The sequence below is a fragment of the Fusarium vanettenii genome, assembly GCF_000151355.1.
Source record: "Fusarium vanettenii 77-13-4 chromosome 10 genomic scaffold NECHAsca_14_chr10_3_0, whole genome shotgun sequence".
NCBI classification, from domain to species: Eukaryota; Fungi; Ascomycota; class Sordariomycetes; order Hypocreales; family Nectriaceae; genus Fusarium; species Fusarium vanettenii.
In genome coordinates this window covers 418,410-441,731 of record NW_003315871.1, presented here as the reverse complement: position 1 = coordinate 441,731, position 23,322 = coordinate 418,410, and the positions used below count along the sequence as shown (strand labels likewise).

The window sequence follows — 23,322 nt, the reverse complement described above, 5'->3', positions numbered from 1 at the left end:
TGAGCCAGTCCAATCTTGGCCTCGATCACGAATCCGACCTTGACGAGGGAATCTCGGATCCCCATGCGCTCCATCGCCTTGCGGAGGTGGTCTTTTGCCCCCTGAGGTCGCTCGATGGCGATTCCGTCGACGCGAGAGAGGTGGACTCGCATCGAAGCAAACTTTCGAGGTCCGCCTGTTGAGTTTGTCAGTACTAGCCAGGGACAAGTCTGGGGATCGGTACTCACCTTTGGTTCTCGAGGCCATGTTTGAGGAGGCGGCAAACTCGGCCGTAATCTTCTTCGGCCAGCCGTGCGTGTGGGAAGCTGTATGGGAGTCGGACACGTCGGACCCCGTTCTGTTCCCTGAGATCCGCTTGATGTGGCATGACGAGCTCAAGATCTCGAGACCGGCCAAAAAGGAACTCAGACAACGTTGAAGGTGGAGGCGACGACTGGGGAGTATACAAGGGAGTCACAGGTGTAATTAATGGTAGATAGCGACGGATGGATGCCACAGGTACAGATTGCACAGGGACCACTGTCTTTATGGTATTAGTTTGTTATGTATGGATAACCACATCTTTTTTGCTATTGTGGTCGATGAGCAGTTGTGAACACGTCATTAACAGCGATACCAACCTGGAATGCATGACGAAAAACGTGTCAATTTTGCCTGTGGACCAATGCATTTCTTATTATAGTTACATCCTGGCCCTTCACAGGTTAACTGAGCCCGAAGATCATTACCTACGAATGCCAGGTATTGCAAATCCACGGGCGGGGAGAAGCAGCATACCCCGCGCCCAAAGATCAGAGACTGGGTCAGGATGGTGTTCATGATGTCATGAGGCAGACTCAGGCCTAGATGTATACATATCCCTGAAGCTAAATTATCTTGCTTATAATGAGAACCAGATAACCGGTTCTTTGTATTAGAATTGTCAAGATCATTCGCTTCTCAACCACATACCCTAGAGAAGCGTTGACGTCTTCATGGAAATGGCCATGTGCTTTGTCTTGCGTGGTGCTTATGTACCAAATTAGCTGGTCTGCTTCCAACAACCCCTCAGGGCGCTGTGGCGGAGTGGTCTAACGCGTTAGACTGTGAGTAGTGACGCTCAAGTTCAAAGGAATCCTCCACTAACATAACTAGTGAAATCTAATTCCTTCGGGAGCATCGGTTCGAACCCGATCGGCGTCGCTTTCTTTTTTCATTTTTTGCACTTTTTTCTCTTCAATTTTCTCATTGCTCTTTGATGTCCTTGTATTTTTCATGCATTTCTCTTCAACCGGCTGTTTTATCCGGTCGGTGACCGGTGGAGCTGGATAGCCTGAGATACCTTGCACTCAACTTCCCACCGTACTGGCTCACCTACACAGCGACGTCCTCCATCAATCTCATGGTACATGGACGAATGGACAGGCTTGTTGGAGTCTGTCACTGCCCTTTGCCCGTCACAGAGGCTTTGTAATTGTCCCCGCATTACGGACCATTGCCGGTCCGAGAAGCTTGAATAGCCGAGCAGAGAGAAATTGCGGGGGTGGATCTCGTTCGCATGAGAGAGGGAAGCCCAGCCCAGCTCTCCATGACCATCTAATTACTTGTTCTTGTTCCTGATTGTGACGATACTTGCTTTCTGCCCCCATTTACTCATACTCCCAATCAATTGCAGCGTGGGGGCTCGGTTTAGCTACTACTGTACCCCCATTACGTGTTTGTGCCGAGCCTCGGCTTCCACCACAGCCCGCAGACTGCCCACAGCTCCTCTGCATCAAACCCGGCTTTGGCTTTGCTTGGCCAGACAAATAATATGTCGGACCCCAGGGCCAGGGCTCCCTTTTGCCAGTCAGAGGCCCTGTTCTCGAGCTATCCCTTTCTGGCACTCGACGATCTGTCTGGTCTCACTGAGCAGGATGTCCAGTTCCTCGAGCTCAACGGGTGTTTCCACCTGCCCCTGCGTCCCATCCAGGAAGAGTTTGTCCACCAGTACTTTTTGTATATCCATCCCTGTTATCCTTTGATGGACGAGGGAGAGTTCTGGTCCATGTACCTTGATCGAGATCGTCGTCGTGGAAAGGAAAAGACAATGTCGCTTCTCCTGCTCCAGGCCATGCTGTTTGCAAGTTCTGCCGTAAGATTCTCCTGCTCTCACTATCCCCTTCATCAACTGACATCCCGCAGTTTGTATCGCCTGCTGTTCTCAAGAATGCTGGATACTCGGGAGTAAAAGTTGCTCGAGGCATCTTTTACCGACGGGCCAAGGTGTGTGGTCTTCAATCTGCCGTATTCACGACTGCTAACAATGTACCAAGCTTTTGTTTGATTTTGGTGTAGAGAGCGACCCCTTCACAAAAGCACAGGCGGCTTTACTATTGACTTTTCAGTTTTCAGCTGCTGAGCCGCACGCTGGGAGCCTTTGGCTGAGCACGGGGATACAGAATGCCATTGTCGCTCAGACGCACACCTTTCAAGCACCCGGATCGAGCACCGCCCTCAAGAGGCGCAACAAGAGGCTCTGGTGGTCTCTCTACTGGAGGGATCGGGTGCTGACCTTGGGACTGCGGAAGCCCTTGCAAATAACCCCTTCCAGCTTCAACGTCCAACTCGACCTCCTCACCCAGGATGATCTGATAGACGAGGCTCACCATTCCTTTGTCTATGATCCTAAGACCAAGCGGCACCTGACGGATATCCTGACATTCCAATGCCGTCTCGGTATTCTCCTAACTGAAGTGCTCGCCCTCACCTATGGCCCGAGCTCTTTTGATCCCACTTACTCCCTGGACCACTTTGAGGCCACGCTTTCACAGATGAGAACTGCAAGAGCTCGGCTAGCCCGGTGGAAAGAGGATGCCGAGGCTGCATTTTACGTCTTTCTTGGTGATGGCCACACTCATCGGTCCTTGACCCTATTTTCAAGTTTGATTTACATATATGCCTAGTAAGTCGGCCATGGCGTTTGTGCTACTAGTCTGACTCCAAATAGTGCCGCTCAAATCGCACTGGGAAACCACGAGGCTTTGATTATCGAACGGATGCAGAAAGGCGTGACACTCCTCGATGATTCAGCTTTGAGGAGTATCGGGGAGGAACTAAGCCATGCGACAACTGAGACGACAAGGCTGGTCAGGCTCATTGTCAAACAAGGCCTGACACAACATCTCCCCATATCTGTGTATGTGAATCCATACTTTCAGCCAAGCACAAGTTTCCTAACTTTGCCTATAGCATCGCATATATTGCTTTCCCGCTCATGCTCAGCTCCTTGGACGACAAGATATCATCAGACGACGCACAGACTGAATCTGACCGGTCCCTTACCAAGTACCATGCGCAAGCAATGCACCTATGCAGCAAGCGATTCGAAGGAGCAGAGGACATAAGTAGAATGATTTCTCAGATTCTGCACTCAGCACCGATACAGCTACCAATCCGGGTTGTCCAGCCAAGACAGAGTAATCAAGGAAAGGGGCCGAATGGAAATAGTGGAAGCTCTGGCTCCAAAAAGATGGGGAGACGCTGGGATGAGATATTTGTCACGCGTCTTTATATGCGCCTCCGTCTATCTCTCGACTATGCTCTAGTCACCGGCAAACCGCCCACCGAGGCGGATCTTCCGTCTTATATCCTTCAAGGGGCAACAAAACGGTTGAACCTTGGACCTGTTCATAGCCTGTCCTCGGCCATGCTAGGGACATCGCCGGGCTCTTCAGCTGGGTCTATTGACAATAACCCCAGGGTTGTCGAATTGGACGACAAGTCACAGGACGGTGAGGCCGACACAAATATGGCCGGTGCTCAGCAGGATTCTGCGATGCCAGATGCCCAAACCGCCATTCAAGCTGGGGAAAGGGCGAGAATACTTCGAAGCTCATGGGAGTATGATCCGATCTGGGCGGCAAACCTGTTTGACGAGATGAATGATGTACTCTGGAGTTGATGAGAATTGCGATCTGAATGCACTGCCCCTTTTGTATGTAATATCACCTGTATTGACTTGTTGGTATAGACAATTATACGACTCCCTAGCTGACAAGAAATCAAACCAGACAGAAATATGCCATTGCACCTGCTTGCACCCGCTAAACTCCGGCACGTCAACGATGCCGGGCCACGAGTCAGCTGATGTTGAGCTCCCCAACAAGCGCAACCACCGAGGCGAATCCAGCATCAGCAGTAGGCTTGATGGAGAGGACGCCACTGCCCGAATCCCACTCGGCAAAGTGAGCAGCCCCCTCGGTCGCCTGCTCCGGGTTTCCATCTGGTGTGGCCGGGATGCCGAGCACTCGCACGATGCCGCCCACCTCCTTGGCCTGGTCGAACTTTTCATCAATCTGCCTCGCTAGCGTGGAGTCTAGGACGCTGACTTTGAAGCCGAGATTGCGCACGACTACTAGGTAGTCTGGGAAGGCGAGGTTGCGTGACTCTTGCGAGGCGTTGCTCTTGAGCTGGTATCGTCGTCCGGGGCTGGGGACGTTCCTGCGAGGTGTAAGAGAGTTTTCAAGGAGCTTAGTTTGGACAAGACTCACCAATCGCCAGCACGGATAGCAACAGTCTGAATCTCATCGTACGAGAATTGAACATCCAGGCCAATATCTGCATTCACACCCTCATGAGAAACACCAACTTCCTCAGAGCTCCCCTCGGTAGTCGAAAACGAGATCCAAGGACCATAAGAGAAGCCGTCGGTGGCCGCATGTCCAAAATCGGACTCGTTGACGGCCTGCCCGTCCGAGACGTCGATGCGGGTGGAAGAATCCCCGTCGCCGACGCCATTGAGCCAGTGCTCGACCTGGTACGTGTACTCGTACGAGTTGAACTCGGGGACGTATGTGATGGCGTGCGGTGTGCGATCTTTGTTTAGAAGTCCTCGAACTATTTCGGGAGAAGCGTGGCAGGCCGGCATGGTAATACTGCATCACCGTGAGCGTGATATAGATGCGCAAGAGGCGGAAAACTTACCCCGGAACTGAGTTACCCCCGATCAAAGCCTGGACAATTCGATTAAAGTCCTTGGCGAGTATACTAGCTACAGGTCCGCCGATCTGGCCAAGGGCAGCTTGGTAGGCAGCGGCAGCGGCCTCGACCGTCTGCTTAGCAGCTGCATATGCAGGGGCGTTGGATGGCCACCACTGGGAAAAGTCCATCTCGCCCGTCATGCCATAGCCTTCCTGTTGTTCGAAATCGTCTAGAGCTCGGTCGCGCTCGGCGAGAGCCTTGTCGAGGGCGGTGGTAAAGTCTTTGCCCGCCATTTCTATCCGGGCTTGCATGGCTGGGTTATCATCGCCCTGTAGATTGTGAGAAGGGGACTACGCTTGTAATAATTGATCAACCTACGACTTTGACAGATAAAAGATACCTAAATGCACCGCATGAGCTTCGTCCATAAACAGCTACTACTAAAAAATGCCACTTACTCAAGCAGACAGTGGACATATGTCTTGTGGTGCGAAGGGTCAAAGAACAGATCATTGGTCTGCAAGAGATTGTTAATAATGGCATTGATGCCAAAGTTGGTATACGAGGGGTCGATCGTCTGCGATGCGACCGGCGCCTTCTGGGCCTGCTTGGTGAAGAACAAGGCTGGCTTGTGTCCAGGGAGGCCACCAACGGCGTTCTGTACCACCTTGCAGTAAGCCAGCCAGAGCTGCTTATCAACGTCGCTGACAGACATGGTAAACGGACAAGTATCGAAGCGAGAGTGTGTAAAAGGGTCGGATTGGTCGCAGATCTTGACGAGACATCGGGCAGCTCAGCTCTACTGGCGATACCTAGATATATAGCTCCCCTACTCTCCAAGCCCTGTTGCCCCCTCAATCGCCGGCCTGATTGCCAATTCTAGAGCCCTCCCGCCCCGCTCAGGAAGGGGGGATTGAGTTGCGGGAGATCCATTGTGATAGCGCCAAACTCTGAGACAGGCTGAGCCCAGCTATGCCATTCTCGACGTGGTTGCCCAGATTGTGGCGGATAGCTGCATAGCGCCCCGAGCGCTCGGAAAAGAGGACAAAGCTCCCGGACGCGAGCCTCGAACGACGAGGTTGCGGCCGTTGATCGTCTCTGGAATACTACGTAGTAGATCTGCCGAGTTTCATCTGTGGCTCATCATTCCCCTATCCGTTGCCGAGAGGTTTCGGAAGAGGCACTAAATAGCCTGATATTCGCATTAGCATCCACAAGCTATTGATAGACGATAATAAAAAAAAAAAGAGGTCAAAGAGTCAAACCCTCGTCAAATCCCGCAAGGGTGCACCTGGCGTAGACCAAGCTAAATCATTGGTCCAAGACGAAGCTGTCGCCCAACACTTTGACATTGGAGGCTGAGCCTACGTCAACCTTTTCAGCTAAGCCGGTGCCACCATTCCACACCGGGAGCGCTCCCCGCAGCCGAGCCTGTCAGTATTTTGACAGCCCTCGCGTGGCACTTTCATAGCTTGCAGCAGGTCCGTGAGCGGCTGAAAAGCTGGACGTCACATGCAGGAACACGGGATCTTGGGAATGGTCTATGGGGGCTGGATGGTGATCATGGCGCTACGCTTCAAGGGAACAATGGCATCTCGGTATCAAAGACAATTGGGTGGTTATTGTCTACCCGAAGCAGACGCAAGAGTTTCTTCAGTCTTGGCAAGAATCTGCTTCTGTTGATAAATAGTAGCTTGGCGCATACTCTTCATCTCCCCCTTTTCTAAACTCTATACTGCAAAAGCACATCAATGACATCCATCTCGGATAACAACGCCTCCCCGACACCGTCGCAAGGCTTCCAACGATAACGCCAGTTCGGCAGTTCTAGACTCCCAAATCCTTACCCGTGGAACAACCTGAGCGCCACTAATCTGATTAATCATCAGATACGAAAGAAAGAAAAAAAAATACACAAGGACCTGGAATTCCTCTAACCGATGTCCGGAAATGGTTTAAGCACGCAAGCCTAGCGTGGCGATAAGATTTCTCGGGACGAATCGAAGAACTGTGACCCGCTGCATTCGCAATGCCCCTTTGGGTCGGGTTTATCGCTGTTTAGCTTCTTCTAGAGCTGTCGAAGACGTGTTGAGTTCTCCGAGGAAGAAGTCAAGTCATGTCGTCGAGTTTTGGCGCCTTGTTTGACTCTTCTGGCACTGTTTTTCAATGAAAATGCTACAAAGAGTTGCTTTTTGTACATGGCATGCTGCCGTGGACTGGTAAAACCGGCGTCGTTGATTCGAACGAATTAATCGTCTTGATTTTTCTGAGCCTTGACCACATGGTCGAGTCATCTATAGTCGGTGATTCTCTAGTACGAATAAACCTGTCGTCATCGTCACCTCCGTAAAGAGATCATTGACCGTTACGTTGGTGGTATTCAACGGAACAAATTCAAGATATGCGCAGCAGGCGCCATGCTCGGTAAGCTTTTGATAATCCAGGTGTGGGTTCGGCAGATAGAAGTTGCAGGGGAGTCAGCTAGCTAAGCAAATAAACATTTACGATTAGTTGGATGCCCTGTTAAAAGCTTTAGGAGGAAGAGAAAAGAACGCTTGATAAGAAAAAAGCCCATGTAAGTCATCCAGAGAGTGTCAGGTTGATCTGTGTTGTTGTTTCTATTTCTCATCCTACCAGTAGGATCGCCAGTATGGGGAGGATCAACAGCAACGCACGCACGCGCACATATTGTATTTTCGCATGAGTAAATTTGGCCTGATATATGTCTCTAATAAGAACACACAAAGTCCCGACCTGCAAATCTAGCTTCTCGTGGAGCAGCCGAGGGTCCACTGCTCCCACTAGCAATCAACGTCGCACCCTTTTTGCTTTGTCCCGAGAACTCATAACAAGCTCTAATAACTAGTCAAGCATAGGGCTAGTTCTGAATAAGAGTTTGCCACGTGGGAGACTCTTACCTAGTTGCAACACCATCGTGGCCTTGATGAGAGCGATTCTGGAGGCGGGAATAGCATCAAACCAACACAGCGTAATTGGTTTAGTGGTAAAATTCTCCGTTGCCAGAGCCCTGGGTTCGATCCCCAGATTACGCATTGCATGGAGCCTCTGGGCGTCTTCTTTTTGTCCCGTTGGGAGTCCTTCTGCTGTTGACTGATCACTCTGCTTGCGGTCCTTAACATAACATCTAAGGAAAGTGCGAGGCGATGTGAAGATCTTGTTTTCTGATGATTTGACCGAGCAGACGGACCATCTGCGGTTTCTTACCATTATCAACTTATCAGCTCTTCAGAGCACTATCGTCAGACAGTATCGGAGAGAGTAGTACAACAACCTGATCCGTACGTTTGCGTTCATCTTAAGAGAACAACTTATGAGCGAAGTTTCATGTCCAATGTAAACAGATCACTTCATGACACCGGGTCATGCTCCATGCTTTCTCACAGATGTCTTACTACGCTCCTCCGTAGGCATCTTCTTGCCACCCAATCTCTCCACAAATCGCTTCTGGAGGCTACAAGGATATCTCAAAGCGCCGTAAATCGTCTAATTTTGAAAATCACATTCACCTCCTGCCATTTCATCGTTGTGGCATTAGATCTAGTCTTGTAATTAGCTACATTTAACGCCATCTATCCCTTACAGAACTACACTCCTCATATCGAGCTCTGCAATTCAAAATTGCCTTGAAAACAGCTGGCACAAGGACGTGTTCATGATTCTCCTGTAGGTATTCAACAAAGAGCGGCTCTCGGCGTGACCCCTAGAGCACATAGATCACTCACAAGATGAGCTTTACATCTATCTTTTCGGTAATACGGCGTCCGGATCGTTCTGGGAGCGGCAATCATAGGACGAGTGCACATTGAGGCTGGAAAGCCACAGTTCCAGAATCTACGGGATGACGTTCCAGTATCTCCTTGTAACCTTCTAGTTATGTTTCTAGCCCAACTCTAATCTATTGATAACGCCTCGATTCCACCTCCTCTCCCTTTTATACTTCTATTAAAACGCTCAACTTTTCAAATACCAGTCTTGCCATCCACCGCCTCATATTGTGAAGACGTCAGGTCCCGAGCTGCCGAACAGCCACACGGTAATCACTCTCTAGCCACTCCGTCAGAGGCACTGCCCTACGCTGCGCTCTTATTGCGCTTCTCCTCGTATGCCCTGCGCCCCTCCTCCTTCAACTTAGCGTCATCTGGCCTCGCAAGATCGACCTGAGGCATGAGAACAAAGGCCAGAACAAAGGCAAGGGCAGCCACAGAAGCCCCAATGAGAAAAATCACCCTAAACCCTTTTCTGTACGCGGGAATAAGGACAGCGCGTATTCTCTCGGCCTCGCTCGACGAGACGGTGTCGAGGAATGCTTGAGGGTTACCTATCAGTGTCTTGGACTCTTTGCTGTCAAGATCCAATACGGATAGAGAATTGGCGATTACATTGTTTCTGTGATGCTGTGTTAGCCAAGATCAGCCATCAGAGCGAGAATTTACATACAGAACTGTGCCGCAGACTGCAAGGCCTAGTGTCGCCCCCAAGTTTCTCACGAAACTGTCAGATATGATTAGCGCGAACCGGAAGTGAACATTCTCGCCTCGTTCCTTACTTTCGAAATGATGTCACAACAGCCATGTCGCGCCTTTCAACGCCGGCCTGTGTGGCTATAAGAGCACTGTGTTTTTGGTCAGTCTAGAAAGCTCGTCGTTGTGAAATAAACTTACGGCTGCAGAGTATTCCCAACACCCACTCCAATGAGGATAGAATATCCAATCTGCTTACCAACTCCCGTATTCTCATCAAGAGTCGACATCAACCCAAGCCCAACAGCCCAGCACAGCCAACCAAAGAGAATACACTCACGATAGCGGCCTACCCAGTGCACCACCAGGCCAGAGAGGGTGCTGCTTACGGTCTGCAGGAGGGTGATGGGGAGTAGCATTGCACCTGCCTTTGTGGCTGAGTAGCCGTATACCAGCTGGTAGAACGAGGGCACGTAGTAAACTTGCATGACAAAGTTCCAGCCGTTGATGGCCATGGTCAAACAAGCCCCATTGACGATCTTGGATTTGAAAATGTGCACTATGCTGCACGTTAGAGAAGTAGTCTCAAAACTAACTTTAGGATAACTCACAAGGAATCAAGGGATACCGAGGGCCTTTCCATTGCCACAGTATAAAGGCCACCGAGACAGCTGTGCCAATCACCAATGTCGTGATGACCTGGGCTGAGTTCCAGGAATATTCATTGCCTCCCCAGGTCAGACCTAGAATGACAACAGTCATTCCAGCCAGGGCGAGAAGGATTCCCAAGAAATCGACAGCTTTGAGCTTCCTGTTCTACATCAGCAAAACACTCACTGAATCTTTAGGGGTGATGGCCACAAACAATCTCCAGTCCCCTTCCACCTTCTTTAGGGGCATAGAAAACAAGACACAGCAAGTAGTGAATATCGTCAGCGGCAGCTGCATGCGAAATATCCAACGCCACGAATCTTCAGACTTTGAAGAGAGAGCGCCACCAATGACGGGACCAACACCATTGGCAATGGCCACAACAGCACCCTGGATACAACCATCAGCTTTAATCCGAAAAGATATCATGCTTTCACTTACTAGGATTCCCTGGTATTTCCCTCTCTCCCGCAGAGGCACGACGTCGCTGACGATTAGCTGGGCGACTGTCATCAGACCGCCTCCTCCGATACCGGTGAACGCGCGGAATATGGTGAGCTGAAGCACAGACTGGGCAAGGGATGAGGCCAGGGAGCCAGCAAAGAAGATTGCCAGGCCTGTCAGGAGAATGATCTTGCGGGACCAAATGTCAGACAGTCTTCCATACATGAGTTGTCCAACCGTCGATGTTCTATGGCAGCTATTAGGTATGTGTGTGATGGACAAGTCAAGACACTTACATGAAATAACCGCTTGCTATCCATGAGACTTCGGCTGTTGATCCCAATGCGTTTCCAATGATGTACAAGCTGGTCGCCAGCATGGTTTGGTCCATGAGAGCCAACAGGTCGACGCTTGCACACGCCAGGAAAATCTAGACAAGTCAATTCGAGCTCAAAGCGATAGAATAAGATATCTCACCGTTATGATGGCCCTTTTGGGCACATAGTTGGTCTGCTCATTGAACTGGTGAGTCTTTCCGTCATCGGAGCCTCCATCGACGACAATCGTCCTGGTAGAGCCCAAGCTATGGCTCATGACAGCCGCTTCATTCGGTTCATGGCCTGCCATTGTGTCTAAAGTCGTGATAGGAAACGTCTTGAAATCAATTGAGGCGTTGGAGCAGTTGCAAGAGCTTTATTCAAGAAGCGGAAGCAAGGGACGCACGGAGGTACCTTGATGCCAAACCAAGACACCCTCGGCTCAAACTCGATGCATCTCCTATTTCGCAGGCCTGCTTAGATGATCGACACGATGACGAGAACCCGTTTGGCTGAGGGACAGAACCCGTTTGGTCGAGGACACAACACACCGCTTCAACTACCGGGCAACTACCGTGCGCTCCCGTCATATAGCCATGTCATGGCAAGACCCCTTGTTGCATTCCCGTCAGACATTTGCTACCTTGAAATTGGCCGGCTCAAAGCGACGTCGCAGATCCCCGAAGATCGGAGGAGGCTAGGGTGTCATTGTGGACGTCTAATCGCGCCGTCGGGACATAGTTTAAGCTATTTGAGCCCATTTGAGAGAATACGCAATCAACATGCTCATTGACATGATTTTTGAATCTTTTGATTTTCACTCTCTTCTCAGCTTCTCTCATAACTTGAAGCTCACGATGCAAGGCTGCAAATCATGCCAAGACAACCAGCCACTCAGCATTTTTTGCCCTCTTGTCCATCAAGGTCCCGTCTAGAACCATTAAACCGGACCCAACATTGCGTCAAACTCCACCGGGATCCCCTTAACTATCAAGGTCGGACAGGGGCAGGGGTAGCTTCGACGTCGTGTGACTTAATAAGCCATGTTGCACGAGAGCCCATGCATTGCAAATCATTATGCGCACTCGAGGAATATTCCCGGCATCCCACGACTTGTGTCTCGCCTGTTTCTTATGCTTATGATGCGTGGGCTGCGTCCACCTTGATGGACAACCAGCCATCGTGTCACCACCCGCTTGTGCTTCCCCAAGAAGTCGTCAAGTAAAGCAATCATGACCATTTGAGGCTGCTCCCCCGAACAAGGTAACTTCCAAATAGAGCCGAGAGCCTAACTAGTGAAACCACCAAGTATAGAGACAAGAAATAGAGCCGCCGATCTTGCCAGTTCTCTCTTGAACAAAGGAACCGTAACCCCCATTCTCTCCTCTGACCAACGCATCCACCTCCGTTACCCGTTGAACGACGATGATCTTAGCGCCGAAAATGTCGGGTGGTGGGCCATTCTTGTTCTGATTGGCATACAAGAGGCTCGTTCCAAGGGAAGTGTGTTGTTCATTGCCAGACATCCCACGCTTTGTATGCAGACACCGAGCGATTTTCACTGCAACCTGAGAGCTCCTGTGTGAAGAAAAGAGGAGCGTCGTACTACTTTATAGTGCTGAGATTTTTCATATATATAGCGGTGCTTGTCTCTCTTTCCTTTCTAGACATTATCCGAGGTCCTAGTCTCAAGCCATAGACAACAACAGCTTTTCACCATGGCGAGCCCGAATCCCCTCAACGTGTACAAAGGACCCGACTCTGTCAAGCAGTATTTCGACCCGGAATCGTCGCCCCCACTTCCTCTTGTCGAGATCCCCGACTGCCTGAACCCCTTCCGTGAAGATGGGGTACGCATCTATGCCAAGATGATGACGATGCATCCTGCAAACAACGTGAAAGCCATGCCGGGTAAGTTTTCAGCTCTTCTACTTCTATTCTTTGCCAACACTATTAGCTCTCAACCTTTTGCAGAAATGTGTGGTGCCTGGACAGACAAAGACGGTGGTTGAATACAGCTCTGGCTCAACTGTGCTGTCCATGTCATTGATCTCCCGCGCAATTCACGACATCGATGACGTGAGGGCGTTTCTAAGCAACAAGACTAGCGCAGCAAAGCTACGGCTCATGCAGTTTTTCGGTATTGACATGTGAGTTTCTATCCCGTCAAATGTTTGGAGCCACTGATGAGTGTCGACTTACTCACATCTCATAGAACACTCTTTGGTGGTCCTTCTCAGCCAGAGCCCGTTGATGAACGTGGTGGTATCAGAGCAGCACAGAGATTGGCTCATGAGTCAGACTCTGTTATCAACCCCAACCAATACGAGAACGACTTGGTGAGTTAAATGAGTTATGAATACTGAAAACATTCTAACTGGAACCAGAACTGGAATTCTCACATCAGATGGACTGGACCTCAAATCTCCAAGCAGCTCCCAGAAATCAACCTAATATGCGCTGGAATGGGCACGTCAGGTACGTTTGATAATGAGTTGCCCGTAACAACTACTAACAAAACCAGGAACGATGACAGGACTTGGCACTTATTTCAAAGAAGCAAAGCCTTCTGTCTATAGATTAGGGTATGTACATATACCAATCAAGAATACAAGTGAAGCTCACAGTTTCACAGAGTATGTACTGCGCCAGGTGACAGAGTCCCCGGCCCGCGATCATTCGCCCTCATGGCACCTGTCGAGTTCCCCTGGAAACAGGCCATCGACCACATCGAAGAAGTTGATTCTCACAACTCCTTTTCCCTGTCACTCGACCTCTGCCGACAGGGCATTGTTTCCGGTCCTTCATCTGGGTTTAACCTTAGAGGTCTTTACCAGTTTCTCGAGAAGCGAAAGTCCGAGGGCACGCTTTCCGAGCTGGCTGGAGCAGATGGCACCGTTCATTGCGTGTTCTTGTGCTGTGACCTGCCTTATCAGTACATTAACGAGTACTTTGACAAGCTTGGCGACAGCTACTTTCCGACTATCAAGAATGAGGTGTGTATCAGAATCCATTGGATTGAATGTAGCTAACTTGAGGCAGCATCTCCTCAAGGTTGACCTCTACCGATACGACGAAAAGTGGGAGAGGCCAGCCTCAGAAGCTCTGGATGCCTTCTTCGACATTGATAGAGGTGCCCTACTTGATATGGTTCTCTCTGATCCCAAGAGCGGATCAATGGGCGCCTTTGAGCTTCAGAACATGTTGCGCTCTCGACAAGACGCCGTGGTCATCGACCTCCGGCAACCAGACGACTTTGGAGCCTTCCATCTCCCAGGCTCCGTCAACATGCCCTTCACCCAGCAGTCTAAGCCAAGTCCATTCTCAGACGCCAAGATCCTGGAATCTCTGTGGCAAAGACTCGAAGCCACATTCAAGGCCCCAAGCCAAGAGCTCAAGACTCTCCTCCAGGACAAGCGAATACTGCTTACATGCTACGACGGAGATAGCGCTCGTGTGGCAACTAGCGTTTTTCGAGCCAAGGGTTACGAAGCTGACAGCATAAGAGGGGGTTTCACAGCATTGAGCAAGATGCGGCAGAGTTCGAGTCAGGTTACTCTAGATGGAAGTCGTGAGACCTCGCCGTGGATGGAGCTGAGTCAAGAAACTTATGGAATTCAGTCTGCTCCTGTTTCACTTTGAGGAGGCCTGGGGGATTTTGAGAAGAACTTGTGTTCACAAGGGCTAGAATAGTAGAGGGGAGTGATAAGAATACCCTGGAAAGAATGTGTGGGTGGCTAAACTATGACAATGGACGTGGTAGATGATAAGGATCAGATATATATGATAGTTATTTTTGCAGGAAGTATAAGACAGGTTTCCAACTCATAACACAGCGTTGCCCTTCTATTATAATGCACTTGCTATTACTCCGTTGGCAGATAACATGTCCTACGTAAGGTTGCTGCTGGATATTGATGTTTTGATTGCGCGGCTAGCAACTCAGGGCTTGTTTGGGTTCCTAAAATGATGTACTTGATTCTACTGCCCTCTGCCGTGAGGAAAAGGGGCGGCCCCGAGACACCAACGACACCAACATGCTACGTAGGAGGTATCTAGTGGAATCAAGATATTACCAACAGACCCGAGACTCTGTACTTTATTAGAGATAGTTATGTGATAATCAAGGTCAATTTACTGTCTCCTAAGCTCTAGTTGTAGGGGAGACCGGCCAGCTTTTGCAATCTCTAGCAGTATGCCCCGAATCATCCTAGTGGTAGGTACACAATTAAAATACTCAAAGTTGGTGTCACCACCTCCATCGGGTTTCTCCATATGTTGTCGAAACCCAGCCGAAGAGTGGGCTCCAGCTTTCTCTCGTAAGCATCTACTTCATCCTGGGTGCAGTTGTCCCAGAACTGACCCGGCCGGATGTGGACGAGGCCATCATAGCAAATTCCAACCAGATGCTGCCCTATTACGTAGTGGTGTCAGGAATTCTGGCCAAGCCAGGCCGGCAATCAAGGTCAAATCAGTTTGTTTTCAGCCGCTATATTTCGCTCGCAAAGCTCTCCCGCCACATGGAGACTGATATGTGTCCCGAGATGAACAGCCCTACATGGAGAGAGGGAAGACAAAGGCTGGAGAGGCCTCGTTTGAACTTGCCTGGGTCTGTTTAATAATAGACCCATACAGCTGCATCGTGTATGTCGCTTCAATCTATGACGTGCAAACGCTCTATCGCGAATACCTCTTCAGGCCTCAGCCAGGCTTGGACAGCGGATATGGCGTCGTCTGTAGCCTTCAAAGCCGCCTGGTGGTCTGCGTGTTATTAAATTTCAGTATACGCAGTGTAGACCTTGCTTGGGATGCTGGTGGGCACGAAATTCTCCAGATCCGAGAGACTGCCAAGTGTTTGAAAATAATGGTCAGCATTGACTTCACGGGAAAAGGTTCATTCGAGTAGCTTTGAATGCAACTGCATAATCAGCGATAACGGGCAGGTTTTGGTCCACCATCGCAAGCTCATGTCCGACCTGGCCAACCAGGGTCCCAGCACCTCACGGTAACCCAACCCAAACAGAGTCCCAACTGAGCAAGAACGTCAGAACACGGCACAAATTGCTCCCCCCAAGCGCGAATGAGGCTTGCCGAGCTACTCACAGCCAGCCTAGCCACACAAGTTCCGTCAGTTGTCGGAAGTACCTACATTAAACTCATTATACTTCCTCCGTCAGGGTCTTGCCACAAGCCGTGAAAGGAACATGACCATTGGAGTTTTATCCTATTTGGTTCCACAGCGAATACACAATGAAATTATTATTTCCATATTCCTTCTCATTTTTTTCCCCCTTCAGCCATTAAACCCGCTCTCAGATATGAACTAGCACCGATGCCGTGCCAGGGGCTACAAGGAACAGCCCTTTTGCGTTCCGCCTATTTACAAATGAACTACCTCAAACCTGCCCCAAACCCAGTGCTGAACTAAAATTCCCATCCGCTATCCGCCAACGGATTCTGACCTCTCCGATCTCAACCAGCAGACCGTTCGCTCGGCGGAACGCTCAAGGCAAGGTCTGGAGGTGGCGGGAGCGGCAGGAGTACTCTGCAGGGAGCAATAAGCAAACACCCGTTCAGGTATGAATTTTCAGCTAAGCCAGGCCTATTGAAGGGCTGTGCATCCCCGGCGTGGCCCAGGTGACCCGTTAACTGCCGACTTGCCATGGCGGTGAGCATCTTCTGCGATCTTACGTCCAACAGCCCCCCCGGCGAGTCGTCTCAAACGGGCGACGAGAGGAAACCTGAAGCCTCAGCTGTAGGCTTGCAGGGCCAAGTCCAAATGGAAAGGGGGGCGGATATTGTCATGTTCACAGTGAAATGAATCAGGGGCCAATAACACGATTCAAGCTCCTAAACGGTAGCGATGTGCTGTACCGGGCGTTGAATCCGCCGTCAGGGGCCGTGTTTGTCACCGTACCCGGTGCTTGAAGAAACGGGAGGAAAAGCAGGGCCGCCAACTCTATGAGCTAAACTTAGATATCATGTATTGTCGCCTCAGATTGGACAAACAAACGCCTCATTCATGCCACTTTCTCGCTGGCCTCCTTAATCCACTCAACAACACAGACTTCGCCTTTGCTCTGGTCTTGCCAATCGGCCACGCACCAAAATTGGAGTTGAGAAACGAACTTGCGGGAAGAAGCTCGGTATAGCGTCGTGTGTGATGTTGAGCGACTGAGAGAGTACTCCCGGGGAAACCAAATTGAGAGCATTGAGAGCGTGTTGGGTATTTCGGTCATCCAGGCAAGGACTCCGGCCCGTCAAGTGGAAGAGGCCATACGAAACACCAAGGAACGCCATCTTGCGCGCGCAAGGGGCGGGCATGGACCCTGACCCAAGGATGACGTGTTCAGGCCCAGAATCCAGCTGCGCCAGAGGCAAAAGCAATACCCAAGAGCAATCATGATGGGGTGACGGCATCTTACTGCAGGGATGGGTGTCAAAATAACACGAACCTAGCAAATCCAAACGTTCCGAGCCATTGAACGCGCCTCTTCGCTAGCTTGGTCTTCCTCCCAGGGACTGTTCATCAGCCGCGCGGGTATCAGTTGTTTCCTGACCAGGTTTCCCATGTCAATGCGGGCAACGCTGGAATCTCACCAGGCAGCATCCCCTGCCAGGCTGGCATCATTTCCAGCCAGTCAAGAGAGGAGAAGGCTGCCATCCGCCACTTCATCACCGTGAGCCTTTACTATTGGGCTACGGGAAGAAGGTGGGCATCTGGGGCGCTCTGTGTGTTACACGGGGTGGATACTGATACCTGTCGGCGCCCCTAAAACACCAAACAACGACAATTGCGGGTGCCGTGTGTAACATGGCGCAGGAATCAGTCGGGGGCCTGCATATTCCATTCAATGAGTGGATCGGTCATTCAACTCAGCGTATCATGGTAAACTAGGAGGCGGCATTCGCGACCTGTCAAGACCAGTCAGTTCCCGCTAGGCACGGAAAGAAAGGGGTCAGAAAGGAGACCTCTCGGCCAGAGGTGAACGCTGCTGAGGAGAGGGCTGGAAGATGGGAGTGTGACCAAACGCCATCCAGGGCTTGGCCTTCACCAGTGCTCTTAATTACACCCCAGTCGCGGGAGTTGACAAGTCCCTGCCCCTTTTGTTTTTCTTTTGGACTTTTAATCTACCTCATTTTGCTTCCCGATGAAGAGACCAGTAACTGGGCACTATACTCTCTCTACCTTGTTCTGTTTGATCTTGGCAAACTACATCTGCAGCTTGGGCAGTTCCTCTGAAAGTTTGTGCATGGGGCACTTGATGTTGCATTAAAGCGACATGTGGCTTTCGCGACGTCTGGACCTTGCCCCTGAAATGTCAGACCCAACGTCTCGGTGCCGCCTTTTGGCCATCCGCCCAAAGCAGGCTTGAAAAGTAACCCCTGCCTGGGAGCCGCCAGATTCCAGGGGCCATGCCCATTGCCGCGTCCAGTACTCCGTATGCAAGACGGGTTACACGACACGACCCAGGCCGCGGGGAGCCTCCAGATGTGCGCACCGCATACCACTGACTCACGGGGGAGGGTTCCACCCGCTCGTGCATGCCTGGAAAATCTTCTCGCCATCGAAAAAGAGTGCTGATGGTACTGGGTCGCTTACGGACTGACGGGAAGCCATTCTTTCTCTTACCGTCAGTGACATCTCTGACGGAGGCCATCACCCGCAATGATATGAGACATGCATGAGAATTAACAAATGACAACACCGAAACCCAATTGTCAAAGCACCTTATCTACGGGAGGCTTGCTTGCGCTTGAACGGACAGTACGTGACCTGGGTCTAGGCTCTCGCAACTCAAATGGCTCCTGCATGGGTACACCCAATGACTGAATGCAGCCGTTGTGGTCGGGGTGTAATGATACATCAGCGGGAGAACATAGTGAAACTGAGTGGTCGGGTCATCAATGAACCGCTACCCCTGTCCACCACCGCTCCTGCAGAGTATTGGAAGCTGGCCATCCATGATGCTACCAACGCGAGCCCAGGGCTCTTTGGCACTGAATTTTACGTGAGCTTGAGTCATGACGATCCCGTAAGGCGGGTTGCCAGAAGACAGCGCCCTCAGTTAAGGATCTCCAGATAACGGTCGGCTCAAGCGCTGGTAGCATCTGTGTTGATGGCAGCAGAGATAGTTGGTTCCCTCTCCCAGGGCGTGTCTATACACACCTGTCCGAAAAGAAAACTGGGAAAACCTGTCTACCAACTCTTCACGCCTGGTTGACAAGTTTTGTTACTCGCCACTCCACTTTTGGTTTTCAAAAATAACACATCAACCACAACAACAAAGAATGCAGCAATCAGCACATGGCGGTCTAGAGACAGATGTCAACTCCCACGCTCTGCTCCCCCAACCTCTTCATGGACCAAGGCTAACTCTTGAAGCATCTTTACCACCCAGGCGAGATCTTTGTTTCTAGATGGTTTGGTGATTCTTAGCTTCGTATCGCTGAATGATCCCTGGTCCTTTGCCTGTTGATGGAAGTCAGAACTTTGAAGATGTTGAAAAAACGTTGTCATCCCTTCAGGCTTGATACTCCAAATGCCCACCAGATCAGATACTCTAACTGATTCATCTCTCTTGGTTCTATCTCTTGACTGCAAGACACTTCACAGATCGTCTGGCGATCGCTACGCTCCACCCCCTTTCACGCGCTTCCATTCCTTCTCTGGCCTCCAGAGGCACTTGATTGTCTGCGTCTTAATGGATTCCAATGTACGTAATGTAGACATGGTTTGAGCCGTTGGTGAGTCAAAGCTTTCACCTCGGAATGGGGAGTCGGTGGATCTTTGACTGGTGGAGCGGACAAAGGCGCGCTGGGCAGCTGGGATGGGTGTCGACGGTTAGGACTGGCGTGTCTCGATGCGTTTGCGAAAAGCAATGGCTTAATTTAACGTGCGGGTTTAATAACCTGGCCACTGTATGTAAAACACTCGAAAGGGAGCCAGTTGAATCGACTTGAAGAATGCACTGTTTTGTAGAGATCTAACCGTGGGCATAGGGGGAAAAACCGGCGAACGAAACAAAACCCCTGCCCTCTGCTCAATCTCATGTAACCACCCCAACCCTACTCCAAACGCAGTATTCAATCACAATCCCCAGACCTTATCTGCCAACTCATCCACTATTCCTTCGTATCCCCCTTCGTGCCAACCCAGCCCGGCCGTTCGTTCGGCGGAACGCTCCAGTCAACGACTCGTTTCTCCTTCGAGGCGTTAGGACTCTTCTCCAGATCGGACAAGGCAGACCTCATCCAATCGATCCTGCGCGCCAATTGCGATTGGCTGGCCTGCAGGGGTGCCAGAAGTTTCTTGACTTTAGCGCGATCTCCGAGAAGCTTGGATAGGGTTTGACGGCTGTTATGCTCCTTGAGGTATTCCTCGAACATCTTGAGTGCGTATTCGGTGTTGTTGATAGAAATAAGAACTCGTCTCTTGAGCTGAAGCTCTTGGTTAACGTACTTGGTGAGCTGATCGTAGAACATTCTCGCGTCCTCAATGTCATCCTTAACATTGCGCGCGACCATGTCCATGCCGTGAGCCTCGATCTTGAAGCTGACCGAGTTGAGACTGAACTCAAGCAAGAGCTTCATGGCCAGGCCTATGACCGGCCCAAGGAACTCAGCGCCGGACATTGTGACGGACGAAGAAGTTCAAGGACTCGAATAGTGAAAGTTTGGTTCAAGTGAATGTGTACGGGTGGCTGTTGAACAACGGTGACAAAAATGGATGTATGAGTGTCGTATCGGCTAGGCGTCGTAGGAAGATTGAGGGAAAGCTCGGGAGTGTGAAATTTCAAGCTTTAGATGGGCAAGGCTTAGGTTTTAGAGTTTCTGGGTGCGGTGGTTATCGCACTTCAGCTCAACCTCCCAGGCTGGTGCTCGCTGCATCACAGAGAACTTCGTTGTGATAGCTCAGAATCAAGTTCCGGAGGTGGCCGGAATGACATGGGTCTGCAGGCAAGCATGCATTCAGCTATGGATTTTCAGCCAAGCCAGACCATCGTGAGCTTTCGGCAAGGCATAGCTCCAAGGCTTTGCATCCCCAGCATGGCCTGGGCGGCACGTCAACTGCCGGCATGCCATGGTGGTGATTCAAACTCCTAAACGGTAGCGTTGTGCTGTGCCGTGGGTCCACGCCGTCGTCATGCCGGAGGCAGCGTTTACTACCGTGCCTGGCGCTTGAATAAGGAAAAAGAAGAAAGAAACAGGACCACCGACTCCCGCGGTCTAACTTGGACGTCACTAATGCCGCCATCTCGGCTGGCTTCATGGTGCCTCTTGACCCATACCCCTGCCCAGTTCTCTGCTCAATCTCATCCGTCACAGGTAGAGTAGTTCTGGACCGCGCGTCGTTTCCTTTCCTTCAGACCCCGAGCTGGCGAGCGCGGAATGCTGCTACTTGATGTTCCCCGATACCGCCCTCGGATAGACCCATCTGTTCACTCCCATGCATTGAACAGAATGAGTTCTACGGTTGGTCGTGCCAAGCATCAGGCATGATGTCAAGGGTCAAGGGATGCAGTAACTAACACTTGATGACAGCATCAAGATCCAATGCTGGGAATTGCCGTCAGTGAGCTCCGTGACATGCCACATCTCCAGTGCGCAGTCACCGTTGGCTGCCCTTTCCCGCCTCCTGGCTCAAGCTGGGGCTAGTCTCATCCGTCTGGCAGTATGGCCCCTTAAGTTCCCAAATTATTGATTTGGTCCAATAGTTGAGATGAAGGTGAGTGACGTGGTGGATGGCGGCCTGCACCTCTCGATGGCCTACGGAGGGAAATGCAAACGGCCGGTGACATTGCCTTGGCCCCTGCACTTATCACATTGAAACGAGAGTCTAGAATACGAAAATGATCATTAACGGCGCGGCACGTGGAAACGAATGCCCAAGAAGGGGCGGGATAGAGGCGGTGTGGATTTCCGTAGTTTACTGAAGACTTGAGTGCTCAAGTTCCGTGACATTTTGGCGCTCATGACGGTGTCTGACTGAGGGGATCGGCCACGGTATCAAGGAACGCAGTCATTAATGCAGACCAGGGTCTACATCTAGTTCTGCACAGCATCATGAGGCGACAATCAGCGATGGCACACACTTCTCTTCTCATAGACAAGGACGTAGGATTCGACAAACACAAAAAAACGACAGATAAGGTGAACTACGAATAGCTATCTTTGTAGTGAGAACCGGAGAGTGGTGCCGTCCCTGGCAGTCTTGTGCTCAGCAGTCTTGTGCTCACGCAGCTGCGAGGAACCATGAGGGGGCGCTTCAGCAACACCAGACTTGGCATACTCTTTAGATTGACTGTTAGGCCGATTCTGGTCATCAGGGCGCATCGGTCAGGCGAGTTCATCATCCAGCACCAGGGCCGGCTTCGAAGTTTTGGTTCTGCCCTGCCAGACAAACCTCAGCCCAGGGTAAATAATAAACCCCGGCTTGGTTGAAGACCACACTGCCTCCCACTCTGTGGGCTGACCTAGAAGAACGATTGCAAAGTTGGCAGCCCTCTCAAGAATGTCCGCCATGTGATTCTCGAATCGATCATTTCGTGGGTGGTCCGTTCTGAGCGCCTCTGGCTGCAAGGCATTGACGATAGCTGGAACCATGGCCCGAACTCTTTCCTTCCTGGGGTCGCCATCTTCGAAAGGCCCGCATGGTAATGGCTCAAGGGACCAGGGGTAGTCCAGGAGCATAAGTATGCTTTCGCGCCAAGCAGCGATGGGCCTGATCCCTGTGTCATGATTAATATAAGGAATACGCTATGAAGTTGCTCAGAAGGGTCAACTTACTTTTAGGAATATCGTAGACCCGGCACACAAGCTGGTAGCAGCTAGAGACCTCGGGAGGAAGAAGGCAGTCATCAACAGGGCAGGTAGGTTGCATGCGCTTGTAGACGACTTGTGCGAGGAAGCACCTAATGGCCGGGTCTCGCGTGGAAACGTTGCTGATAGACTGGGACCAGGTCCCGCCATTGACAGGCTCCCCAGCTAGACGAACGAGCTCAGATTCATCGAAAAGAGACTCTGGAACATCTGGCTTCCCATGGAGGCCACGGCCGAAGAAAACCCTGGTGAAGTTCCCGAATTGATACTCAAAACTCTCAGCCTCTTTGAGTTCTGCAGTGCCCGAGATTGCATGCACGCCAATGTTCATTTCCTTGATCGCATCTGGCGGTGGAGCCAGTATGGCAGGCGAAGGCTGTGGTTGCATGGCGATGGCGCGTTTGGGAGGCACGTAGTAGGCGGAGATGATTCGAGATATGCCAAATGTCACGGCTATGAGGATGAGGGAGCCAGCGAAGCCGACGGCGACCCCAACACCGATAGCCTGACGAACTGTGAGCGCCATGATGATCGAGGTATGGAGAGTGAGAGTGAAGATGAGTGGAATGAGAAGAGAGGAGGGGAGGGCATGCATGGACGGCAGAAGTTACCTCCCCATCGTTGTTGCACGGGTCAAGACACCTGACCTTGACACCCTCCACACA

At 51.0% G+C, this 23,322-nt stretch overlaps 5 protein-coding genes across 5 annotated transcripts; 1 reads left to right on the top strand and 4 right to left on the bottom strand.

Annotated features, from left to right (window-relative positions):
- Positions 1-3,121: 3,121 nt before the first annotated feature.
- On the bottom strand, positions 3,122-5,680 carry NECHADRAFT_72470 (uncharacterized protein). The gene is made up of 6 exons (XM_003047553.1): positions 5,400-5,680; positions 5,320-5,341; positions 4,945-5,270; positions 4,512-4,895; positions 3,211-4,461; positions 3,122-3,157 (listed from the first exon to the last, which is right to left on the bottom strand). The coding sequence occupies exons 1-5, from the start codon at positions 5,654-5,656 to the stop codon at positions 4,101-4,103; spliced, it is 1,350 nt and encodes a 449-aa protein (XP_003047599.1). The 5' UTR covers positions 5,657-5,680; the 3' UTR covers positions 3,122-3,157; positions 3,211-4,100.
- Positions 5,681-9,032: 3,352 nt separating this feature from the next.
- NECHADRAFT_96892 (uncharacterized protein) lies at positions 9,033-11,134 on the bottom strand (the record flags this gene model as incomplete). Its single annotated transcript, XM_003047552.1, has 10 exons — positions 9,033-9,348; positions 9,400-9,491; positions 9,526-9,574; positions 9,624-9,981; positions 10,034-10,233; positions 10,288-10,463; positions 10,515-10,764; positions 10,814-10,947; positions 10,995-11,085; positions 11,115-11,134. The coding sequence occupies 10 exons, from the start codon at positions 11,132-11,134 to the stop codon at positions 9,033-9,035; spliced, it is 1,686 nt and encodes a 561-aa protein (XP_003047598.1).
- A 1,418-nt stretch (positions 11,135-12,552) lies between these two features.
- Positions 12,553-14,476, top strand: NECHADRAFT_85918 (uncharacterized protein; the record flags this gene model as incomplete). The annotated part of the gene is made up of 7 exons (XM_003047729.1): positions 12,553-12,745; positions 12,792-12,984; positions 13,050-13,173; positions 13,222-13,312; positions 13,359-13,419; positions 13,470-13,830; positions 13,877-14,476. 7 exons carry the CDS (start codon positions 12,553-12,555, stop codon positions 14,474-14,476), a joined length of 1,623 nt encoding a protein of 540 aa, XP_003047775.1.
- Positions 14,477-19,960: 5,484 nt separating this feature from the next.
- Positions 19,961-20,470, bottom strand: NECHADRAFT_85917 (uncharacterized protein; the record flags this gene model as incomplete). Its single annotated transcript, XM_003047551.1, has 1 exon — positions 19,961-20,470. The coding sequence occupies one exon, from the start codon at positions 20,468-20,470 to the stop codon at positions 19,961-19,963; it is 510 nt and encodes a 169-aa protein (XP_003047597.1).
- A 1,533-nt stretch (positions 20,471-22,003) lies between these two features.
- On the bottom strand, positions 22,004-23,183 carry NECHADRAFT_85916 (uncharacterized protein; the record flags this gene model as incomplete). The annotated part of the gene is made up of 3 exons (XM_003047550.1): positions 22,004-22,139; positions 22,242-22,566; positions 22,625-23,183. 3 exons carry the CDS (start codon positions 23,181-23,183, stop codon positions 22,004-22,006), a joined length of 1,020 nt encoding a protein of 339 aa, XP_003047596.1.
- Positions 23,184-23,322: the final 139 nt, after the last annotated feature.